At 42.0% G+C, this 25,685-nt stretch overlaps 1 protein-coding gene and 1 long non-coding RNA gene across 2 annotated transcripts; one reads left to right on the top strand and one right to left on the bottom strand.

Annotated features, from left to right (window-relative positions):
• Positions 1-2,493: 2,493 nt before the first annotated feature.
• SLC26A3 (solute carrier family 26 member 3) lies at positions 2,494-25,031 on the top strand. The gene is made up of 21 exons (XM_064656308.1): positions 2,494-2,648; positions 6,157-6,355; positions 7,159-7,298; positions 7,411-7,521; positions 7,610-7,767; positions 8,482-8,646; positions 9,345-9,497; positions 10,235-10,317; positions 11,868-12,015; positions 12,145-12,258; positions 12,368-12,445; positions 12,856-12,951; positions 13,935-14,041; positions 14,291-14,360; positions 14,447-14,539; positions 15,938-16,033; positions 16,633-16,866; positions 18,571-18,625; positions 19,128-19,273; positions 20,054-20,119; positions 20,733-25,031. The coding sequence occupies exons 2-21, from the start codon at positions 6,225-6,227 to the stop codon at positions 20,754-20,756; spliced, it is 2,268 nt and encodes a 755-aa protein (XP_064512378.1). The 5' UTR covers positions 2,494-2,648; positions 6,157-6,224; the 3' UTR covers positions 20,757-25,031.
• LOC135414944 (uncharacterized) lies at positions 12,287-14,514 on the bottom strand. Its single transcript, XR_010430915.1, has 3 exons — positions 14,427-14,514; positions 13,133-13,186; positions 12,287-12,924 (listed from the first exon to the last, which is right to left on the bottom strand). It is a non-coding gene; the product is annotated as an uncharacterized LOC135414944 (long non-coding RNA).
• Positions 25,032-25,685: the final 654 nt, after the last annotated feature.

A 25,685-nucleotide genomic window follows, 5' to 3' on the forward strand; every position in this document is an offset into this window, starting at 1 on the left:
TTGCCAGAAAGCTACAAAGGAGAACAGAAGCTTTATACAGCACATGGTGAAGGAAAACATTGGGAAACACTAGAAATCTGTATGAGCTCGTGCTGTTATCCACATTCTCAGCCAGCTAATCTCCCAGTATCAATACTGGTGTTTATTTAACATTAAAGAAAGACGTGAAGCTCTTCTCAAGGTGAGTAAAATGCATCACGGGCAGAACTGTTTTCTTCTTTCTCCGTGAAAAATAGCTTCTTTCTGCAATTGTAAGCCACTCCATTTACGTACTGCTTTTTTTCCCTCCAGTCACTTGTTTTACCCTCTCTGTCCTGGCTGGGATGAGAGACAGCACAAGAGAAGCCCTTCAGAGCTCAGCTCACCAAGTGGCTTTCAACAGCTGTGGGTCGTTTTCAGCTCCCATGAAAACAAAAGGAAGCTGAAAGTGCTTGAGACTTGGCAAAGGATCAGTCTGTGACTGATTTACATCTCTGAACTCTCTATGTTTATGGGGCTGCCTGAGAGACAGAGCAATCAGAAATTTTCATTTCCTCCTCTGCTGCTCTGCCTTGGCAGAAAAGGCCATGCTTTCCCAGTTGGTTAGAATTTAGCTAGTGTTTGAATAGCTGGTATAAAGACATCAAGGGTTTGCATAGCTGAACTTCCACAGTATGGGACAGAGTCAACCTGCCTCCTGTATGACCCTTGTGCAAGAAACCTTTTCTGCAACATCAGGGGAAAATTGTATTTTCAACATTACTGCTGCAAACAAAAAGGCTAAAGTGTTTATTCCCTCATCACTCCAGGTAGAGCCTTATTTCTTCAGTGAATTAGTGGAAATAATTCAAGAGTAAAGCGTTTACAGGTGGACATGATGAAGCCAAAGATTCTACTGACTTCATTAGAGCCAAGAGTCCCTCATGCATTTAAACCTAGCCTTAAAGCGTTTCTATGATCACACCATGCCTGCCCTTTGAGGAGGGAGGCCGAAAGTTGTTAATTGTTTTATGGTTTTTATGGCTTTTTTATAGTTTATGGTTCTATATCTTTTTAAGTGTTTGTTATTTTAATGGCAAAACTAGTGACCGTGTCAGTTGCACAAACTGCAGTAAATCCCTTAAGCCTGACAGCAGTCACCAACACCAGGGGCTTGCTGTCACAGAGAAGGAACTCTCAACACTTTAGGAAGTGACCTGGGGTCTTTACTTACTAGAGGAGCTTATGGTCTTGGTTAGAAGTGTAGATCCATGTTTCAAAAGCACCTGAAATCTATACTCTTGGAACTTGGAGCCATGGGCTAAAGCACAAGAAATAAATCCTGACTGAATGGTCTGAACTCTCACCTTGTGGGTCCTCCTCACTTCATTATTTCTTGGTCTAATAATTGACTGAAATATGGGCAAACCATCTGAGAGCAGAATCCCAGGATCCTCCTGCCTCTTCTCCTCCAAACCCATGTGTGCGACTGACCCTCCAGAGCACAAAAGGTGCCCACCCTCATGCTGTGCCCTTTCACCAGATGAAAACGTCCTTCAGGGTCAGGGTCTGTGACTTCAAATCACCAAAGGCTAAGTCAAGATCTGACTTCCAGGGCGGAGGAGCCTGGCAGATCATAGTCTTCCTGATAACATGGATATCAACAACTGAAGTACTTCTAGGTGCAGCATGGCAGTATGACCTGAGGAAAGGGTTTTAAGGACACTTTTCTTCAGGGAACTCTGATGCTATGGTGTCCTCAGCACCTCAGCACTGAAGGTTCACTGCTCTCCTGAACACAGGCACCGGCAACTGAAGTTACAGGCTGAGGCCTCAAAATGCTATTTCAGGTATCTCCTTAGGCAGTTTTAGGTTTCTCAGGCAAATGTTTACAAAGACTCGCTTTGTCCTAGGGAGCATGATCCCCCTGGTTCCTCCATGGACAGTGGAGGGGAGCAAGAAACTGGGGGACAGTCCAACCCACCCACACCGTATTCATGCCCCAGCACTTGGCCACACATGTGGTCTGTGCCTTCCACCGTCTGTCACAGGATGCCACAGCTGTCAGCTCCACCACATCACAGCTGGCCTTCCAAAATCTCTGCAAAGACTGCTTTTGGCAGTTATCTGAGAATTCAGGAATTGCTTCTGGAAAGACAATTTAGGGGCCATTAAAGGTGCTTCAGAGGAAGATTCAGGAAGGCACACTTTTCTTAGAGCTGGCAGGCCCAGCAGCCCACCTCCCTCATCATTGACTCGTTCCTTCAGAAATGAAGGGTACTATATCTGAGCTCTGGCCACCTCAGCTCAACAGAAACCTGTCAGATGCACAGCACAGGATTGCAACAGACAGTCCGTCTTATTCATCTCTATTTTCCCATAATGAGTCTCTGCAGACCAATCAGAAACAGTTCACCAAACAAAGTTAAGCAATATCACAGAGAACTTTAAGAAATTACTCTTATCATTCCTCCTGAGGATAAGCTCAATGGTCAAGGCCACAGTGAAATCTTCCTTTTCTTATAAAAGTTAACTGAAGTTAGTTATTAAAGTGCTGCTAGTATTTAGGGAGTTTCTGAAGTGAAGAACAGCACAAGATACCTGTAGTACCTCTGAAAATTTCAAGGATATCTTTATCCATAAAATCTTGGTGTGTTTTCTTCTGAAGAGCTTCCTGGAAGACATATCAGGTACAATTTTAACTTGCCATTCTAGGTATGGGATATGTGAAGTAATGCTTATAAATTAAATGCTTCTAGTCATGTGTTGTATTTCTTGTAAAATGTAAGTTTTCCTTGTGGAATTTCTTTGTATTTTTTTCAAATGTTTATATTGCAGAGAAGTAGTATTTGTTAGTGGGTATACACAGATTGAAAAGTGGGATGGAGCATGTTAATATTTAATTTAAATCTAATTCCATAGAAGTTACCAGATTTTTGTGTACTTCTTAGCATTTAGAATAAATTAACAAATGGGAAAAACTATCCCTTTGTTAATCCCCTCAATAAAATGACTCACAACAAAACATGTGTTACCAAAGGTTCACAGTGCTGGAGTAGGAATTTTTCACGTGTGAGAGATGGCAATGCTGTTAATTGCTGGCTATTAGAACAGGATCAGAGGCTATACGGAATAAAACTGAACCAAAATGTTATTTCTGGGGTTTCAGGTCACACCTCGTCGTGGTCAATAGTGAGGGAAGGTTGTTACCACTCGATAGCTGTGCAGCATGAGCTTGGTCTGTGCTCTTGTTTCCCGTGTATGGGTGGGCATGTTGTAGAAGTCATCAGAAGAATTAGTCATGTCCCATGAGGAGCCCAAGAACTTAATGATGGGGGCACTCTGGACAGGCAGTTGGGGTTACTGGAGTACAGACCTCTCTTTTAGGGGATTTGTGGAGGATGTTTGCCTTCACCGTGCTGGTACTTTTCATGATATCCTCAAAACACCTAAAATAAGTAACTTTACCAACAGCTGAAAAAAAACCTTCCTATGCTGAAGGCATCCTGTCTTTCTAGATATATATGGGAAGAAAATGAGACCGAGCAAGAGAAGGGCTGGAGTCATGGTAGCTGATAACTGCCAACAGAGCCCGTGAAAGAGGGAATGAGACAAAAAAAGCTCAACCAGTGGGGGTGACTAGCAGCTAGTGGTCATCTAGCTGCAGCAAGGTGCTGCTCTGCATGGTCTCATTTACCTGCCAGGAAGCAGACTGAAGGCACCTTCCACTGCACTTCAGGTACTCAGGCTGGCTTGGTTCAACTTAGTAGACGATGTATGTATGTTAACTCTGTAGCACTGCAGTCTTTAATGCAGAGTCTTTCTTGCTTGGTTCAGCTTGATGAGACCCTTGGGGTGAGGCTCCTGGTCTCCTCCTGCAGCTCTAAGCCATCAACCCAAAGCTCAGCTGGCAGAGAGTCTGTAAATTGAGATTTCAATGAGAAGGTAAAAAACACATGCGAAACACTTACACCTTCAGTAAGACCAGCACTGATAAACCAAAGGAGATTCACAGAGCTGTAAAGAAGCGTGTTGTATATTCCCTGAGATTGAGGCAGTAAATTTGGCCTGAGGAAAGAAGAATGGCTGAGTGAGGGGCAGTAGGGACAACTGAAGTATTCACAAAAACTACAGCAGCTGTAGCACTGAGGAAAGTCTGAAATGAGTCACCCACACACTTCTTTAATATTTATAGCTTGTGAACATTTCAAAGGGTACAAATAGTACATCTCGTGCCCTACAATGTAATGAACAAAACTAGTCAACGGGACTTTCAGCAATATTCCTCTTAGTGACAGGAAGTCTAAAGGGGAGATACAGGGACTAGGAGCAATTTTAAAATCTTTAATAGATAAAACTTCTTCCCGCAAACCTACGTAACCAAGATTTGTCACAGAATGGACTAAATCAACCAATTTTTTCATCAAAATTTTATCAGCCTTGGGTTTGGTGCTCTGATCCCGACAGAGGCAGAGACAGCAGTGTACAGTTACAGGATCAGAGTGTGATTTTAACTGACTTTGGATCAGTGTCTTGAATCAGCTTAGATTTTGAGCATTGGTCTGTTAGAATAATTACCTGCCAGTTTTTGGAAAATACTACAGATCTCATTTTCTAGATTAAAACAGATAGTAAAAATGCTTAATCCATTGCCAATATGATGAATCCTTTGTGAAAAAAATAGTATGTCAACTAAAGCAGCATATCTAAGAGGTACATCTGACATTATTTGGACTTCTACACTTATTTATGAATATCCCCAGAATGAACTATAGGGAAACTAAAATGAAATCACTTGAAATAAGTCAATAATAGGCTCTGAGCTGTAGCAAAGTTTCAGGATGGGATTCACATTTTAATGCCAAAATTGTCACAGATTAAAAGCTTTTCCTCTGTTCATAACTATGCAAACAGCTTTGTGCTACATTCAGATCTGTCCTGTGATATCTCCAAATATTGAATACACACCAGTCTGAATTAGAAATACACGCAGAGTATTTCAATGAGAGTCAGGCAATAGACCCAGGCAAGGAACTAGTGTTAGTTGGGCATCTGTCATAAGACCACCAACAAGCACCAAGGTACCAAGTAGCATTTGCACTGGGGGAGAGAAAACAAAGAAAAATCCCTTATTATCAATGTCACAAAAGACTTTTTGCTTTCTATGATACATCTTCATCTCTGAGTCAAAAGAAAATAGAATAGGATAGAACAGATTAGTTCCAGTTGGGAGGGTCCTTCAGTGATCACGTAGTCCAACTGTGACTACAAAGAGCAAGTTCCACAGCTTGAACTTGCTGTATTAAATATTTAATGGTGGCTTCAACTGAGATAAATGTTTTTAGACAGTACATTTGTTTAGCTGAATTTGATGTGGGAAGAATGCGAGGCATAGTGGGCAGCACAGTGATGGCATCACTTAATTGATGCAAAGTACTCAGTGGTATCAACTGAAATGAACCTTGAATCTTCTCGTGTGTAATGAGGGCTCCAAGGGTCATTTCTGGACTGACTGAGAACAGTTTCTATTCAATATGAACAGGCAAATGTGGGTTGGGATAAGGCAGAAAATAGTATTTAGGTAAGATATTGGAACAACTGTTTGTGAACATGAAGCAGAGGAGAATCAGTCCAGATAACCCATGGAAATAAATCTTACAAATAACTTAACAAGCAGCAATACTGTGCTTTTTTACTACTGAGCCTGATCTCCCTGTCACACAGACCTAAGCCAAAAGATTCTGCCCTGTCTCTGAATCCGAGAGGATGTCTGAGCCCTGCCTTGTCTCTGCCTTTCCCCTCATGTGTCAGTGGCTTTCAGTGAGCTCCCAGCTCTCCCAGTGGTGCCACAAAGAGAAACTGCTTGGGATCTGCTTGTTTATTCTTTAGGAAATTAATCTCTATTGAGGGAGGAAGTTCTTGGTTGTAGATGGCTGACTTAGAGATAAATTACCTCAAAAACTATCTCCACTTTTTGGCTGCATCTTTAGAAAGAAATAATTCATGCTCCAGTGAAACACTGCTCTGAAGCAGGAGGAGGAGCAGGGCAGGAGATCACCTTGGCAAAGTGAAGTAGTTGTCTCAACCATCCCTCTTTTGATCTTCAAAGGTGGTAACGCTCAGTTTGGAGTTCACTCAGCTATGCTATGACTACCCTCCCCACAGTACATAAGGAGCTAACCCTGTTCTTCATTTCAGGTTTTTAAGTGCCTAAGCCAGAGAGAAGCATACACAAGTCGCCATCCTTGCCCGACATTGCAGAAGAAATGGTTGAACCTGTGGGCAATCACTATGTTGTAGCCAGACCTGTGTACTCGGAGAATTCATTCAATGAAGAGCATGAGAAATTGCACAGATACCATAAAACCTTTTGGGACCACCTGAAACTCTATTTCCGGTAAGGAGATTTTTATTTTTTTTAAATATGGATCTAAGAAACAGCCTGAACTGCTCTTGGACAGCATGTACTCCATCCTGACAACATCCATCTCAGATTCCAACATAGCAAATGAAAATTCTTTAACTATATTCAATGTCAGATCTTTCTAATTAATTTTAGCCACTATTACCCTTAAAAGTCTCCCTACAGTTGTATCTCAGCTTCTCTTTTTCTGGGCATTTGGCAGCACAAACTCTAGAGAGATCTTATTGCAGCCTTTCAGTACTTAAAGGGGGCTTATAAGGAAGATGTACACTGACATTTTACCAAGGCCTGTTGTGACAGGACAAGGGATGATGGTTTTAAACTAAAAGAGGGTAGATTTGGGCTGGATATAAGGGAGAAATTGTTTATGATGAGGGTGGTGAGGCACTGGTATGGGTTGTCCAGAGAGGTGGTGGATGCCCCATCCCTGGAAATGTTCAAGATCAGTTTAGATGGGGCTCTGAGCAATCTAACCTAATGAGTGGCATCACTGCTTACTTTGAGAGGGTTGGACTAGATGATCTTCAGAGGTCCCTTCCAACCAAAACCATTCTACGATTCTACAAGAATTTTGGTTGGAAAGGACTTTTGAAGGCTACTGGGTCCACCTTGAAGCACAGCTGGAGGTGCAGGTTGGTCACGGCTGTATCTGCATGAGATTTTGACCTCTGGCAGCCAGAACCTGAATCATTTTCTCTTTGATTCTGCTCTGAAAACAGTCTACAACTCAGCTGAGCTGTTCACTGACAGAATTCTGTCCTCTTGTGCCTGTACAGCTGCTCCCCACAAAGGGCCAAAAAAATTGCTCTGCGCTTCTTTCCCGTTGTCTCATGGCTGCCAGCATACCGCTTGAGGGAGTGGATCCTGAGTGACATCGTCTCTGGCATCAACACAGGGCTCGTGGCTGTGCTACAAGGTATCTTCAGGAAACGTGTGCCCTGACACAGCCTGCTAGGCCAGGTGCCAAGGCACTGCTGACTGCAGCCTGCAACACACACATCACCTTCCCTGGCCCTCTGTCTTCACAGGTCTCGCCTTTGCTTTGCTGGTGAATGTCCCCCCCGGTTATGGACTCTATGCAGCATTTTTCCCTGTCCTGGTCTATTTTATCTTTGGCACATCCAGACACATCTCAGTGGGTAAGTTCAGGCAAGCAACTCACCCTCACTGATGAAGAAGTACATGCTGCCCCTTTGGATCTTTTGACGAGTGCCTTGTACTGCTCAGGTCCTTTCCCCGTCCTGAGCCTGATGGTTGGAGTCGTCGTCATCAGGCTGGTCCCTGATGACAGCACTGGAAATGGCAATTCCACAAATATCTCAGCAATAAATGAAGAGAGGGTGATGGTGGCTGCATCTGTAACCTTTCTTTCTGGGATTTTTCAGGTTGGTCAATTGTGTGTGTGCATCTACACATATCTATATGCACCTATATGAATAGCTGGGTGGCAGGCTGACCTTCCTCTTTGGTTTCTGCTGTTGCAGTCACCAAAATAATCCTCTTCCCCTTCCTGTGTAACTCCCCTTGGCTCACTGATTAGGAGACATTCCTTGGTTTTGCACAGACCTGAGCCTACAGTCCACACAGCTGCAACCTACACCTACAGCAGAAAACAACCTGCTGCATAGGAAAAAAGTAGCTGCGAAAATAAGTTAATGATGCAGTTGCGCCAAGCTCTGCCTCACAATAGTAAAATATTTGGATTTGTCTTTTAAAAAAATCAAACAAATTTATCCTTATGTCCTAATAAAGAATTCCTACATTTCCTCCCTTCCTAGCAATATATTTGTACTTTGTGAAACAGTGGTACCCTGTGAAAATACAGGTACTGAAAACCCTAAAACTAAGGAGGTTTATTTTAGCTATAAAATAAAAAGAATGGATTTTAACTGCTCTAGCAATTACTCTTACTAGTGTTATGCCCCTTGTTGCTAAATCTCAACTTTTATTGCAAGTCTGGTGATAGTATATTTCTCAGTCTCTGGATGGATGGGATTAGGTGAAAATATCTGCTTCCATTAAATACAGTTCTCTTTATTACAGAGATTGCTTAAAAACATGAATGAATCTCACTGACGTATGGTTATTTTGCATTTCAGTTGCTTCTGGGAATTTTCCAGTTTGGATTCCTTGTTATTTATTTATCACAATCATTAATCAGTGGTTTCACGACTGCTGCAGCTGTCCATGTTTTGGTATCTCAGCTGAAATTCATGTTTCAGCTACCTGTTCCTGGATTTGTTAAACCATTAGGCATCTTCTATGTAAGTGCTAAGAGCTCATTATTTGCTAATGTTATTGATGTACCTGTGTCTGTGTATCACATGGCAGTAATAACAGAACTCAGCATAAAACAGCCAAGCAGGAGGAAACACAAGAGAAGAGAGATGTATTAGTGTTTACTAATTAGTGATTAGTATTTGACCAATCTTTAAATTTATTACCAAGCACCAAGTTACACCCCATTGGGCTAATTAGATACTATTTACTGTTGTGTAGTGGCATATTTCAATTAAGCATTCAACTCTGCCTTAGGCACTTAATTATTCATTTTTACTGGACTGATATTATACATATTTTATTTGCATATGACTCTGGATGAGAAAGGAGGAAGGAGAAGGACCAGAAGCAAGAAAAGGAGAGAGGCACTTGCTCTTCAGTGCCATTGTTCACATTTCCCATTACACACACACGTGTGTGTTGCTCCAACCCTCCCTCAGGGGAAAGCCAGGAGGGGAGGGTCACAAATCAGTGGAAAGGTTCTTTTGTGGATGCTTTCATCATTTGGCTGATGCACATACATTCATGGGGGCTTGCAGTCCACATTATGCCACAGGGAATAAATCTCAGCCATCATAATCCTTAGAGCAATTCAGATAAAGGCTCTTCTGGAAGGGATAGTGCTACTGTGCCAGGGCACTACGGTTTCTAAAGCACTTCTTGTTTCTTCCTGATTCTGCAGACTCTGGAGAGCTTTTTCAGCCAGATTACAAAAACAAACGTCGCTGACCTTGTCACATCCCTGCTTGTCTTGCTTATCGTGTTTGTGGTGAAAGAAATGAACGATCGATACAAAGAAAAGTTACCAACTCCCATCCCGATCGAACTCCTTATGGTAAGTCACTTCCCCTTGATTTTGCAATTGCTGTGTTACGACACAGAAAGCAGAGTTTTAACTATTTCTTCTCCTGTTCTCCATTAAATGACAAATTATCATTTTACCTATAAGGAAAAATTGACAGCATCTGTGAGCTATTGTGAGATATTTTACCTCTACTTAACTGTTCTTAATTGAACATATCTGTGGTGTTATAAACTATGAATTTTTTAGTTGGACAAGATTGGCTCTGACACCAGCCAGCTGCAGTCTCACAGCTGGGGCCCCTCTGCACCCCACTTGCAAGCAGCCACTGAAGTCCCAGCCATCCATGGCCAAGCACAAAATTATTTTGCCCTCCAGCAGCAGAAGGTTTTGCCCACTCCAAGCAGCAGGGGCAGGGGGAAGCTTCTACAATCCTGGAGGATGTTGTATAGACTTAAGTAGCACTTTTTTTCTCCCAGAGTCATTACAACACCTTGTTAGAACATATATAGTTTGTTGGGTGGTAAGATCTCTGTTGTTAGTAAGATATTCTGTAATAATCTGTGTGATTTAGGAATGTAAACTCATACCTGTAAGGTCATTCAGGAATGACATCTGAATAGCAAAGGGATGTGCAGGCCTGGGGAATAGTTCTGCCACTGTTGATAAGGCTGGAGGGTGCATGGGAGAGGGAAGGTAATGGTGTTTAATAGTTTCTTCACACTCTTGCGTGAATGTGTCTAATGGAGGTGCGGTTTATTATCTTTCAGACAATCGTAGCAGGACTGATTTCCTATTTTGTTAACTTGGAAGAAAAATTTAATGTAGCTGTTATTGGAAAACTACCGGAAGGGTAAGTGATTTACTTACAATTCACCAGTGGAACAAAATGTTCTCTCTAGTTTGGCAGTGTTAAATCAGTTCAGCTATGTTTCTGATTAAAATTATCTGCTTCATCTTCTTTCAGTAGGTAAATAAATATTTTTCTCTCGACAATATGACACATTTTCAATGGATTTCAATATGTAAAAGTTACTCACTAGAGCACATCTCCTACTTATCAAGGAATATATTGAGACATGAATTAATTGTGTCCTTCACTTTCTAAGACAGCTGTTGAGCAGGAGGTTCATATTTGTCCCTTTTATTGGGCTACTCCTGAACCCCTTGGTTTCCCTCGAAGTACTTGCACAGTTCAGCAGCCACCACCAGCCCTGGGAAGCCACCAGGGCACTGCACAGTTCTCCTGCCTGGTCCTGTGATTGGCCACCAGCATTTCCTCAGGCACCATTATCCTCCAGAGGCCTCAATGTCTGCTCCTCCAGGAGTATATCCACTTATAGGGTATTTATGGCTAGGCTTTGCAAACGAAGATTTGGGAAGGCTCTATCCGTGCTTGTTACAAGCACGCTGGTGGCTAATGAGGCCAATACGAGATAGACATGTCTGATTGCAAAAGGCACAGCAGAAAGACTCCTTAGGTGGTAAATTCTGCAAGACACGGTTCTTTCTGCGTTGTCTTTTCTCCTCGAGAGTGATCCTGTGGGCGTTCTCAAAGGAAACAGCAGTGTTATAGATGGTGTGTCTCCAGACCTCCCGATTGGAGGCCAGAGTAGACCAGTTATGGTATATGTCCATACATAAAGTACATCTGGCTATGCCAGAATTTTGGCATAAAGAATTAATAGGCATGCGTTAAGTTAAAAAGAGGGAGGAAGACCTTTACTAGGACAACATTGCTCTCTGTAGCTTCAGGGGTGTTAGTAGATGAAGTTTGCAGAGGAACAGCTTTTTCTGCTTAAGAGTCTCTTTTCTTCAGATTTCAGTTCATTGGGAAAAAAAAGGGAAAAAAAAGAAGCCCAGAGGGAAAGTCTCCTTAGGAGAAGACCTAGCATTCTCCCTAGGAGAAGACCCCAAACAAACCAGCAGAAAACGGTAAAGCTAAAATTTCTAGGAGATAGATAGCCTGAGAGACTAGCCAATATTACCTGATATTGTAAAAGAGCCTCAATGAATCACACTGGTTTGGGTTTTTTCCATTGTAATTAAGTGAAATCTTTCCATGTGCAAATTGCCCATGCGAGAGCCTCAGTGCAGTATCAGATCCTACATCCATGTGTAACCGTAAGGAAGAACTGTGTGTGCACCTCAGATGAAATAAGCTGTGACTGGAACTGGCCAAGTAAATGAGAACATGCTGAAACACAAACTGAGTCGAGTGCAGATAAACAGAGTCCCTCTCCTGATTAAGGATTCCCCAAAGTTTTATAGGGTTCAGGCCCACAGCTCTGTGTCACGTCTCTCCGAAGTGCTCAGTATGAGCTTGACCACTCCCTTGCTCTCTTGGCTGACAGCTTGTCTCCTTAGGCGTATCCTTAATGAGTAGAGTTTTTTGTCTTTCAGGTTTCAAGCACCTGTTGCACCTGATTTAGGTATCCTCCAGAAATGTATTGGTGATGGCTTTTCCATCGGAATCGTTGCATTTGCAGTGGCCTTCTCTGTGGCTAAAGTGTATTCCATCAAGCATGACTACCCAATAGATGCCAACCAGGTAGGCAAATAACAGAGATCAATATGGTGCATTTGTCACTGGGAAATAAATCATTTTAGGAATGCTTTACCTTCTGAATAACTGTTATGAACCAGCTTTTAAGAACAATCTTTTTTGGTTTTATTTCAGGAACTAATTGCTTTTGGTCTGGGTAATATAGTTGGTGGATCATTCAAAGGATTTGCCTCCAGCACTGCTCTGACGAGATCAGGTGTGCAGGAGAGCACAGGAGGCAAAACACAGGTATAGAAGACAACAAATCATGATGGTGTTTAATGAAACACAGCTCTATTTTTTCCTAGCTGATCATAATGCCTGCAGGCACTCATGGTGGAATTGTTCTCTCATGCAGATTGCTGGTATTGTCTCATCTGTCATCGTCTTGATTGTGATCTTGGCCATTGGGTTTCTCCTGGAACCATTACAGAAGGTATTCACTGGTTTCACTTAGTGTTTCCTCCTGCTTGCCAAAGACAGGGCTGCTCTAGGAGTCACTGTGACTGTTCATAGACTTCAGGGGGAGCAAAGCAGGGTTTTGGAAAACTTGGTTCTTTTTTCCGCATCATGCCAGAAAGGACCACTACATCTGGTCCTTCAAAGGAAACACAAGTACCCGAACATCAACCACCACAGCACCAGCTTTCAGGTGCCATAAATAAGTGGAATTTGCAGCCTCAAGTCAGACACCTGCACCACAGCTGGGGAGGTTCCATCAGTTGTGATGTACCAGGAGCCTTTCAGCTGTACTTTGGCCCTATTAGTATGATCTTTTAATTCCTAACGTTCAACATGTTCTTCGCTTGCTTAAATATTCAGCATGTGTTTTGGTCTTTTTAACAGTCAGTCCTTGCATCTTTGGCCCTTGGCAACTTGAAAGGAATGCTCATACAGTTCAAGGAAGTAGGCATCCTATGGAGGAAAGACAAGTTTGACTGTGTAAGTTGAATCTCACAAGCATCATCATCACAAGTTAAGTGCTCTAAAAAAGTTATCTATTATGCAAATTTTCTTACAGTTTATCTTCTTTTTATATACCTGTCTTACTTCACTAAACAGAAAATACAATAGTGGCATGCCTTTTTTACATGCCTTGCTTATGTTTCCCATTTTGTCTTACCTATTTTGAGTTGATTCTCTCTCTTAACTTCATTTTCATCCATTTCATCAAAATCTATTAAAATAGCACATTATACAAAGTCAAATATAGAAGGCAATTACAGAAAATGCCTAAATAACAGAAAATGTCTAAATACCTACTGCATTGACTATGCATTCAGGCACACTCATGCAACATATTATATGGAAGATACACAGCAAAAAAAAAAAGACAACCATGACTTGAAGGATTTACTCCAAATGGTAAAACTCATGGCTCTAGGGCAGGACTGGTTACCTCTAACATTCAGAAAATTTAGTCTCTTGCCTTTCTTATATGCCAGTTCCTTGTATTCACAAATGGTTCCAAGCCTCAGTTTTCCTGGCTATCAAACAGATATTTTTACACCGTGAAAATGCTTTGAGCTCTGAGGCTAAAAATCATTCAGTATTACCTAGTCATTTATCAGTCACGTACATCCACAGCACCGATATTTGCATGTTTACAACTCTCAGCTTCACAGGATCCTGATTTACTTGTTGCCTTTCCTTTCTGCTGGATTTTTATTGAGCATTTAGTGAACCACCTATTGAACAGCCACACCCCTATCATTCTAGGCCTCTGTTGTCTAGAAATGGTCATCCCTGGAAACACTCCCAGGTGCTGGTTGGTGACTCTGGTTCTGTTCTACAAGAAAAAAGCCCTCACCAAAAGCAGATGGATATCCTGGACCAGATCTGAGATCTGTTGCTGCTCCCACCCTGAGCTCATGACCCAGGTTCTTGACATGCTCATAACCATTGCCATCTGCTGCTCGTTACAGATCATATGGGTGGTGACTTTCTTAGCTACCATCTTTCTTGGCCTGGACCTTGGACTAGCAGCAGCTGTGGCATTCCAGCTGCTGACGGTGGTGATCCGCTCCCAGATGTGAGTACTTGTTGAATGCAATGATATCTCAGGGCCTCCCGTTATAAAATAACTCCCTCTGTACAGAGAAGGCCAACAGCCCCATGCCTCAGCAACCACGTATGGAAAAATAATTTACAAGCGTAAACCCTTGGCTGTGGAGATCTGCTTCAGTCTGCCACTGCAGCTGAGATTGTTTTATTTGATCCTTCCCATCCTTCAAGTTTTGATATAGGATACCAATAATTTTGTGTGCATTTTTGTTCACAGTCCAAGCTGCGCTGTTTTGGCTAACGTTGGGAGAAGTAACATCTACAGAAACAGGAAGGATTACACTGATGTAAGGAATGTAATTTCTTTCATTATCTGCTGCACTTCTGCTTCTGTAACAGACATAGTTACTTACACTTCTGCTTCATTGTGCAGATCTATGAGCCAGAGGGAGTGAAGATTTTCAGATGCTCCTCTCCGATCTTCTTTGCTAATATTGAATTCTTCAGAGAGAAACTCATCACTGCTGTAAGTGTCTGGGGCTCTCATTCTGAACATATGAGTTGTATGGCACATTAAGGTGAATACAATTTCCCAGTAATTACTATATATGCAGTTGGTCCACAGTTCAAAGGTGAAATTTTCATGGTAAATTCAAATATTATTGCCACTACTGTAATCTCACATGTATGCAGACACTCCTGAGAAAGAGAACAGCCTGACTCATGCTGAACTTACATCATAGCAATGTTTATACTATATGTATACTTATATATATACATGTATGCCATATATTGTTGTGCCATAACAATACATATTTTAAGTCCTTTGTAAGAAAGTAGTGCAAACACAGATAATATAAAGGGAAATAATTTTATTTTACTGTCATCTATATTATTTACACCAAATAAAGGCTAGTTTACTTCATATTGCCCCAAAAAACATAACCACAACAGTCAGAAGAATGCTGAATGAAATCACTCTATCGAAGAGGTCTTAATGTCTTCCATAACAAACTGGTGAAGGCAGCCAGTCTTTCCATAATCAGCACAGAGACCCAGGACCCCTGAGCTCTCACCATGCCAGCGAGGCCCACCATCCCCAGATTGAACACAACTTGTACTTATAACCTTCCCTTACTGCTGCCCTTAGTGGGGAGTTGACTACCCTGAGCACTGGTAATGAGCATTTCATACTTCATGTGAGGGACTGAAACTGGCAGAGGAACATGGGAATCCAACACACGTTTGGCTTTCACCTCAGAAGAGCATAAGGGGGTTCTTTTCTGTGAGAGCAGATGCTCACACAACTCTTCTTTCTTTACAAATACTGGTACTTCTAACACCTTTCTCCTCTACCCACTAGACAATGAGGCAGAAGACTTGCAGGAATCTAGTGTTCTCATAACCCTTACTAGCCTAACTTACCCGCCATCTAATTTTGTTAAAACCAGCGAGGAGGTTCAAGAGACATACGCACCCAACATGATCAAATTTGGTTTTCTTCTTCAGGAAAAACAATGTGTGAATGACTCATGCTGCAGTTGGGTGGCACAGAGCAGATACAACCTGTGAACTCTCTAGTCTTGGTCACCTGGGTGTCCATCTCATAACGAAGATGAGTAGGACATGCCAGCACTGTGCCAGCCTGCTGGAGTTAGTGGCCTTTGCTACAGCACTGTCACTGCTATAATGCTGTCCATGCTAGTGTCCTAAAGCTAGCACAGATAGGCCTGTCTGGTGTGTAGCACTACCTGTAGACATCTTTCCAACCAAGAAAGAGCCCTTGTTTGAATTGAAGACAAGTGGTAGGCAACATCAAGTTCAAATCATGACTGTAAAGAAAAGACACGTGAGATGCCTTGTCCTTATCTCGCTGTCACTGGGGTGTTTCTGTTTTTGATTTTTCAAAGTGCTGTTTTTGTAGGTTGGCTTCAACCCACTGAGAGTCCTGAGGAAACGCAATAAAGCTCTGAGGAAGATCAGGAAGATGCTGGAGAAAGGAGAGCTGCAAGTGACACCTGTATGTAATGCAACTCTACCCCCAGCAGAGGGGAGTTAAGCAACCAGCTCCCTGGCTTTACATGGCAGAGAAGTACCTCATAGCCTCCTGTCCTAATTAGATATGCTACTCCCCAAGTTTCCACTTCAAGATTTTAAATTGCTCTCACAATTAGAGACCTACAGATTTACCAGGGGCAGAGCTTGTATGTGTCCACTAGAGCTTTGTTTGGCATCAAATGGCAGGATCAGATCCCACAGAGGTGACGATCATCCTCCATTAATGGTTAGGATAAAGCTGGTTTTCTCCCAGCCCAAATCCTGCATGCTTTTTGTTGACTAGTTCCAGAATCACTGATTTGAAGCATGTCTGACAATTGACTTCAAGGAACATTAAAAAGCCATCATTAAGTGATTATGATGATGATTAAATGATTTCCAGATTTCTCCAGGCAAGGGAGAGAACTTTTTCTAGTGCAAGGTGCAGGTAGGTTCTGCTCCTTCTCATGGGAACATCAGTTTTGCATTGCCACCGCTCCTGCCCTTGCCCAAAAAGCACTACTACCCTGGCTGGGTCTTAAAAAAGAGTACTAATTATGACACTTTTCTCTGTCAACACAGAAAGGCTTGATTTCCATGGCTAACCATACATATGAGTCAGATGAAGAATTAGACAACAACAAAATAGAGGAGCTGGACCAGCCCACCAACATGACAGACTTGCCCATTCAGATCAACTGGGGCACTGACCTCCCACCTGGCATCACCGTGCCCCAGGTCAACATCCACAGCATCATTCTGGATTTCTCATCAGTATCCTTCCTCGATTTTTCTGCCATGACAGTCCTCAAAAAGGTAATCATAATTCACAAGACAAACAGTGATCATACGAAACTTATGAATGCAGTTACACTTGAGGGATACACAAGGGAAGAGATGGTACCCAGAGAGACATGGACAGGCTTCAGGAGTGGACCCATGTGAAAGTCATGAAGTTCAACAAGCCAAGTGCAAGGTGCTGCATGTCAATCACTGCAATCCCCTGTATCAATACAGGTTGGGGAATAAATGGATTGAGACTAGCCCTGTACAGAAGGAGATGGGGATACTGGTGGATGAAATATTGGACATGACCTAGCAATGTGCACTCTCAGGCCAGAAAGTCAATCATATCCTGGGCTGTATCAAAAGAAGTGTGACCAGCAGGTCAAGGGAGGTGATTCTGCCGCTCTACTCCAGCCTTGTGAGACCCCACCTGGAGTACCCTGTTCATCTGTGGTGTTCCCAGCGCAGGCAAGACATAGATATGTTAGAACAGGTCGAGAGGAGAGCCATGAAAAGGATCAGAGGGCTGGAGCATCTCTCCCATGAGGACAAGATGAGCGAATTGGGGTTGTTCAGCCTAGAGAAGAAAAGACTATGAGGAGATCTTGGTATATGGCTTTTCCATACTTAAAGTGGGCCTATAAAAAAGCTTGGAGAGGGACTTCTTACAAGGGCATGTAGTGATAGGACAAGGGGCAATGGCTTTAAACTGAAAGAGGGCAGGTCTAGATTAGATATTAGGAAGAATTCTGTACTGTGAGGGTGGTGAGGCACTGGAACAGGTTTCCCAGAGAAGCCGTGACTGCTGCATCCCTGGAAGTCTTCAAGGCCAGGTTGGACAGAACTTTGAGCAACCAGCTCCAGTGGGAAGTGTGGCAGGGAGGTTGGAACTAGGCAATATCTCTCAGGTCCTTTCCAACCGAGATGATTCTATGATTCTATTCTGTGTTTATAGCCTGCTTTTTAAAGGCATTCCTATATGGACTGAAAGGTCAGTGGCAACCTTTGAGTGCATGTGAATTTTAATGTACATTTTCCATAGAAAATGTTTAGGAAATTGTTTAAATAATCAATATAAATTGTCTTGGCATTAAAGTTTTGGCTGTGGTAGCCTTTCTTCATCTGATAAGATTTCGAGAAGCTTTACAGAAATGTAGATATAAAATATGTCTTTAAACACCCAACTGGGAGTTGAAGCATCGGAGTTCAATTTCTGCTCCTGCTCTTGCTTCCCCAGATGATCTTGAACAAAGCAAAAGGCACAACATTTTCACAGTAGCAGCTACAGTTAACTATCTAGAGACACATGGGGTGTGTAAATCTATTTCCATAGGAACTAAAACCCACAGTGTCAGTGGGAACTGTAGTTCTGCTTAAATTTCCAGTTATAAAAATCTCCCCAGAAGACTTTGAAGTCTTCTTTTTTTAAGTTTCACCATGAGTCTTGTAGGTACAATAAAGTCATACAACTCATGAAAGATCAGCTTTTTCTCTGTGAGCTAAACATTTTCAGTAGTACCCCTTTTCAAAAGGATTGGCCATCGCTGTCTGGAGCCATATGAAAGGACTGTCCTGCCTCTAGGTGCAGCAGTTTGAGTTCAAAGCCACTTGCCATTGTAGATCTTAAATGTCTTAAATTGGTTTGTATATTTGCTGTGGCTAATCACCATAAGGGTTGTTATCATACTGCAAAAACCAGCAATATCTAAATGGTGCCTTCTTCTGGTTTGACAGACTTTGAAAGAATTTGTCCGGCTGGACATCGACATTTACATTGTTGAGTCACACGGTGAGTACTTGCCTTTCTGTTGGCATCACCGCAGGTGCCTCATCCCACTGCCTCCCTTGATGGCCACTGAGCACAGCTCTGGAGGTTCACCACTGTTTTACTTTCCGGTCTTGGATAACAAACAGACCCAGCTGAATGGAGGTGTCATCCCTCCCATGCTGTCCCCAAAAGACTGGGACCATGTGTAACAGATCATTTTACCTACGGCCACTGCAGCTCTGAGCTGGCTGTGAGACCTGCGATTGGGCACCCTGGGTTGGGCATTAAATAAGAAAAGGGGTTCAGACTCCCTCCTGCTTGGCATTAAGCAGGGCACTACTGATAGGCATTTGTGTTCTGCCCTTTCCACATCCATAAAGATGAAACCATCAGCTCTAATAAATAAAACAGTGCATTATACCAGGAATTCCTATGTTCACTCAGTGGGCATGCTCAGGATACACTATTTCTTCCTTTTTAAGGCCTGCATATCACTTTGTGCTTTGATTTTGTTCCCTCACAGAGGGCCTCCTGGACAAACTGGAGAGAAGTGCATTTTTTGATGAGGAGATTAAGTCATCCATGTTTTTCCTCACCATTCATGATGCTGTTTTACACATTTTGATGAAGAAGGACACAGCCAGCTCCCCAAAATTAAAGCTCACTAAGGTAACACTACAATCTTCATCTTTCATTATTTTAGTACCTTTCCAGTACTGCCAGGCATCCAGCACTGTGTGCTACACTGTCTCTCTATTTGAAAAGTTAATGACTAAAACTCAGCTGGTCTTCAATAAATTTGGAAAACAAGAGTGGCCCCTGGTCCAGGTGCCTGGCAAAGCACTAGTGAAAGGAGTGAATAATTCCTACTGGTGACTGGCATGGTAGACTTCACCTGAAGTGACCTCTTTGGGAAGAGCACAGTGTGGGTGAGATCCCAGCCAATTCGTCAGCAGTCCTCTATCACCACTCATCCAGCAGAGACTGCTCCTTTCCTTCAGTGGCTCCTGCAAGGCAGAATTTATGCTGCATGTAGTCATGTAGGCTTTCCAGCCCTGTCTACCTTCACAAGGAGTGCTAAAGCAGTGTAGATAAATTAGTACAGCCAAATTTGGTGATAGCCTTCCTGGGAGTGTTCTTAAATCAAGAGCAAGAAAGGATCCTTCATACATTAAATCTGTTTAACTGTACCAGACCCAGAATGCTGCTCACCTGAAACTGTCTAATTCCACTTAGCTGAACTGGCCCAGCCCTTCTGCGCTGACCCAGAGACCTGGCAAGGGTCATAAAGGACCGACGAGTGAGAGCTTCCTTCCCTCTAGGTCAACATCCCAGGCATTAGGTCAACTTCTAGAGATTTAGAAAGCCAAAGCTTCTTTAATGTGAAAAAGGAAAATCAGAAAATAAGCAATCAATTTCCTAACCCACAACTCCCTGTGTTCTTTACAGGAGAACAGTAGAAGCAATGACTATGTCATCATCCCCAGGAATGGACTGCGCAGCCGGGAGTGCACAGTAAGACTCTGTCTATGGCACTCTAGACATAGAAAACACGGCCCAAAAAGCTGCTCATGGGAATCTGCTAGGTCAGATAACAAAAGCATCTTCATCCCTGAGCTCTTGTGTCAGCCCAGGGCAGAAAGCATCCAGACAGCTTATTGATGGGATTTGACTTAAGGCAAAGCCTTCCGGGAGTAGGAGGCCCAGGGCTCAGCTCACAAGCTGTGCTGTGTGCATGGAGAGGCTGCAGAGGGAAAGCAAGCAAAGGCTGTCTCCCCAGACTGTCCCACCTGGTCTCCTGGCCACCACAGCTCCCCTGTGAGGAGCTCACTGGTGGAATGCCCTTGTGGCACAGAAGTCAACATTAGACCAGTTTATCGAAATTTCTCAGGCAGAAGGCGAGTCTGGAGACAGGGATAAGAAAGGGATCCATGCAGCCTTTCATCACAGAGTTAAAGAGAAGGGCAGTATCCAGCACAGAGCAACCCCATAAGGAGAAAATGTCAGACCACAGTCTTCTTACCCAAATGCTTTAGAGAAGCAGATTCTTATACATCAATCTCCAGAGAAAACTTACCCTGGCTATTCCTTTCAAAAGATGAAATTTATTTCCTTTTATTTCCTACAGATTCCAACAGAAACAAAATTTTAGATTTAACTTTCTAAATATAATATCCTCCAATGTAACGATGTCACAGAAGATGAATGTGGATGCTATGAAGAGCACGAAGAAAAGAAGGATACTTTTAAATACCTTAAGAAGGATTTACTACATGTGGTTATGTTCCAAGTTTTGGAATGGGCTTGTTAGTCTTTATGTGTCTCTGTATATATATATATGTATTTATGTACATATATGGAGGCTAAATTTACACAGATTTTCTTATTTCATACCACAGTTTGTAGACAACTTGTACAGTTAATAAAGAACATATAAATATTTGAAATCTTGTATTTTATAGCACGGACTAATAGGAGTGATATTTTATCTTCAACTTGTAAATAACTTGTATAAAGTTTTCTTGATGGTAAGATATTTAGTAGACTGAATTATTAAACTTGTTCTCAGCTCAGTACTATGATCATAGTGTACACAGTGACTAATGTATCTACTGTAAAACATGAAGGTTGTTCAGAAAAGACACAGGATGTTCAGAGCCAAACATGACTCATTAATTTGGATTGGGCTGGTGTAAAGTGCACACAAGAGGATACGTTTATAGTGAACATCCGTAAGTAATGACTTCAGTAACTGTGTATGTCTGGCTGCATTTGTCAAATACACCACCCAGGCAGCTCATGATCAGTGAGACCCCGTGCGTGGACAGAGGCGCTGACCCCAGAGCTGGGCTCGGAGGGGCTGTGGGTGCGGAGCTGCCAGGCTGGACTGCTTGGGTCTATGGACAGATGCACAGAGGACTTTAGCTTAAAGAGTCTACTACGATGCTCTGCACAACCCAGTCTGCACGACTGCCATCAATTAAGTCCCGCTGAAAGTCTAAGGCTTGAAGATGAACTACATCACAACTTCTAGAGGAAAAAAACCAAGCCCCAAAGTGACAGAACTTTTAATTTTGCATAACAAGTGCTGGAGGTATAAAAATCTTCAGCCTAAAGGGAAACGTAACCATCCTTGGAGTCCTAAAGAAATAGCAGAGTGAAATCACAGAAGTTTTTAGTTTTTTAAACCTAGGTTTAACTTTCAGTCAAGCTGGGGTGACCGAAAGTGTGCATTTGGACTTGAAGTGAAAAAGGGCTGAAGGGAAGAAGAATGTGTTCTGGGTAAACCAGAAGCACAGTTTTTATCTCGATAGTATGCAGATCTTAAAAACAAAATTTGAAGAAAACCAGATAGAAATAAATGGGGAGAAATGCAGCTTGTTTTTAAAAAAGGTACATATACATATGCCACATTCAACTGGCACCTTCATTTAGATAAACTGCCCTCCAAAGGGAAATGACATCAACATCACCTCTCTGAACCTGAGTAAAGCCTTCCGTGCCCTGCCACACAGGCAATTCTTGATGTCATTGGAGAAGATGGGATGACTAAAGGCACTGAAAGGCAAAGGTGGATTATGCTAAAGAGGAGGTGACAACTAGGAGCTTTGAAAAAGAAACACCAGAACAGAGGGAGCACTAATCTGTTAATTTTTTTTTTTTTTAAATCTGGAGTTATCTGATGAACTCTGCTAATGATACGAAGCTGGAAATCAATATTAAAGTGAGGAGGTTTTGAATAAAGAATGAGGTGAGCTTGAAGAGTGAGGTAGAGAAGTTCAGCTTTCAGAAAACACACTCATGCATTTGCAGATGAATAACAAGCTGTGGTTCTGTGGTGGGTGATCGTGTGCCCAGCATGGTACAGGAGATGTGGCCCTTGGTGGCAATCACAGAGATGCTACAGGCAGCTCTCTGCAGACAGCAGACAGATGGTGGGCAGTTGTACAATCCTGCTGCACTTCTGAGCGGGACACAGCAGACTCACTGTCAAGTATGTGCCATGTGCCAGACACTGAGCACAGTGATACCTGAAAACAGGTATAATCAGGACATTGCCAAATTCCTTTTCTACTGCAGTCTTCCAAAAACCATAGATTATATCAGAACAGATTTTACAGCAGAACAAGAAAGATATTGATGCTACTGTGCAATACACAGGGGAGATTTCACTCTAAATACTCTGAACTTCAGGACTGAGTTCTCCAGTTCAATAAAGATGATATCAAACTGCAACTAATGAGGAAAATAGTTATGACGATCTTTGTGGAATGGAGAGCCTGTATCTAAGGACTGGAAAAAAAAGAGAAATAGATACAGGGATTTAACCTAAAAGAGAGGAAAAGCTATGCAAGATTAAAAATAGTATTGTCCTGTGAGAAGAAAAAATAAACTGGCCAAAATTAAACATTAGCAAGATATTAGAAGATGGTTCCTCATTTTTACAATGGTGAGATGATTCTGCAACATTCTTTCCAGCTAGAACAAGAGGAGCCAAACACTAAACTACTTTTAAGATGAGGCTTAAACATATTTATGAAAATCATGATACCACATCATACCAGTTTAACCTGAATTGTCTGACTCAGGCTGTTCTTTCCACTCCTGTGCTCATATGCACCTGTACAGACCCAGGCAAACGTCCCTACTGAAAGCAAGTCAGCAACATATGAAGTGCAGTATGCGGTGGAATACCACATGTTGCACTTCAAAACCATATGGGATTAGTTGACAGGTTTAAGAAAAAATATTATTTTCTAAATTGCCCTTTTCAGAACAATTTATTCCAATACTAATGACACTTCTGACACAGCACAGAGCCCCAGAGGATAAATCCCCCTTCTGAAACTATTCACCATTTCTTGAATGGACATGATACTTAGACAGCCTTGACCAGAGAGCCTTGCACTCCCATGCCACATGTCCCTACCAGCTACTTGCCATCCTCTTAAATCACTTCACTCCTTATTTTTCAGTGTTGACACCAGCAGCATTGTATTCCTGATGCTTTATGTGATTTCCCCTCCAGGTACTGGTTATTTTTGCATTCAACTCTCTGTTATTCTAATACTAACATTCCTCTGAGCAGTTCACCCTCATGCAGATTATAGCACAGACCACTTGTTGTGGGATATCATGGAGATTCAGATTTACTGCTTCATTCTTGAGACAGGGACCTTCAGAAACCTGGGTATTTAGGTTTCCAACTGTCCTCCATCAGGCACTGCTGCTGCTCAGTTAGAGCCCTACCATATATCACTTAATATTTTACTCATGAATTAAGCCAAAAGGCAAATGTCATACTTGCTTTCTTTTTGGTAAGCTGACAGGCATCGTGTTAATTCATCATGACATATCCTGAGTCTATCTCTCCTCAGCACAGTGCAGATGCTCCATAACTAAATAACAGGCATTTTGCAGCCAGCGAGAGGGATGGAAAATAAGAAGCCACAGAGCCTGCGATGCTCAAGCCTACTCTCAAGCCTGGTTTTCACTTTGTCTTGCAGAAGAGATTGCCCGTGTGAAATATAGAAACAAAAAATGAAAAGTGTTTATTCAAGGTCTAGGGCCCAATGGAGAGAGGATTATAACATGCAAATTGAAATTTTTTTCAATTTCAAACTTTCTATTAAGAAAGAAGTTATCTTTAAACACTTCTTCACTGAAATGTCACTCACAGTTCTCTATTCCTCATCCTTGTGCTGAATGAAGTTTATTTTCTCACTCTTTATGCATCTTCTCCCTTCTGCTTCCTTAGAAAATGCCTCAAAGTCTACCTGATCCAGAAACGGCTGAAGTTCTTCCATGAAACATTATTACATAAAAATGGAAACATTCCTGCCTGCTTGCAGACATTATCACTCTTCCCATTACCAGAATTGTATTACAATGTGTCCTTTCGGCACTCGAGAATCACTTCCATTCTATTATCAAAATTGCTTCTTAAAGTTTCATGACTGAGCTAACTTACCGGCTTCCTGCTGCTATTCCACCCATACCTTTCTGGATGTATGTTGCATTTTTTAATATTTTAATCTCTTGCACTAATGAAAAAAACCCAACAAATTAATGCCCCATACTTAGAGAATAAGGAGATCCAATTCAGAGTAGCAAAACTTTCTAAAGTTGCTGTCTTATGGCTAAGTCAAGACTGAAAGAAGCTTTAAAATTCATTATTCTCACTCACACTGCCCTAATGAATGCAGCCAGTTCAGTTTACAAACTTGTATGAATCACTAGTGTGACTAAAATATGTGAACATAGTGAAAGACCTCACAATTGTGAAGGCACAATTACTACATCAAGATGATTTATGAAGTGCGAAGAATTGTTTTTAACTTCGTAAAATAAAAACTAGGGAAAAGGGAAAATACAACTTGTATGATACTGGTATTTACTTCAGAAATGTAATCAGGATGAAAATGAACCCAACCCTTGCACATTCCTCTGCTATGCTGGATTCCGTGTCATATATACAAAAAGTTCAAGCTTATTTCCCATACGTTCAGTACTAATCGGCAGCTGCAATCCACTGTGCTCCTCCAGTTTCCCAGGCTCGAGAGGACTTCCCATGTGAACCTGTGCCTGCTTTTGGCAGCAGCCCAGCAAATCACAGAGAGAGAAACGATACAAAATCAGGCACTAGTTTTACAGAGCAGAAAACAGTTGAAGAACAGAGGGGTGTTCAGTCTTGATTCATAGGGGAAGCGTATTCACAACTGTCCTTTTGAGAACACCTGACTTCACATAACACAGGAGAGAGGTTTTCACGGAATGAATAGTGAAGTTACTTACACTTCAGTTTTTAGCAAACAGAATTTGATACTCCTTTGAGAGCAGGAAGTGAAAGGAAGTGGAAACTCCATTCAGTAAAGTTTTCTAATTCTCTTGGATCATATTTTTTAAAAATAATTCACATTTTTAATTTTTCTCTTTTAAAAGGCATGAAAAATATCACTTATTGTATCTAAGTAACCAATCTTTATGTTAATAGTATTAAAAAGAAAATCACCACAAAGTATATGTTCCCACAATTAGTCTGCTTATTGTAAAGTATGCATGGCTGCAGGCAATCCTTTAA

This window comes from Pseudopipra pipra, chromosome 5 (assembly GCF_036250125.1).
Source record: "Pseudopipra pipra isolate bDixPip1 chromosome 5, bDixPip1.hap1, whole genome shotgun sequence".
Taxonomy (NCBI): domain Eukaryota; kingdom Metazoa; phylum Chordata; class Aves; order Passeriformes; family Pipridae; genus Pseudopipra; species Pseudopipra pipra.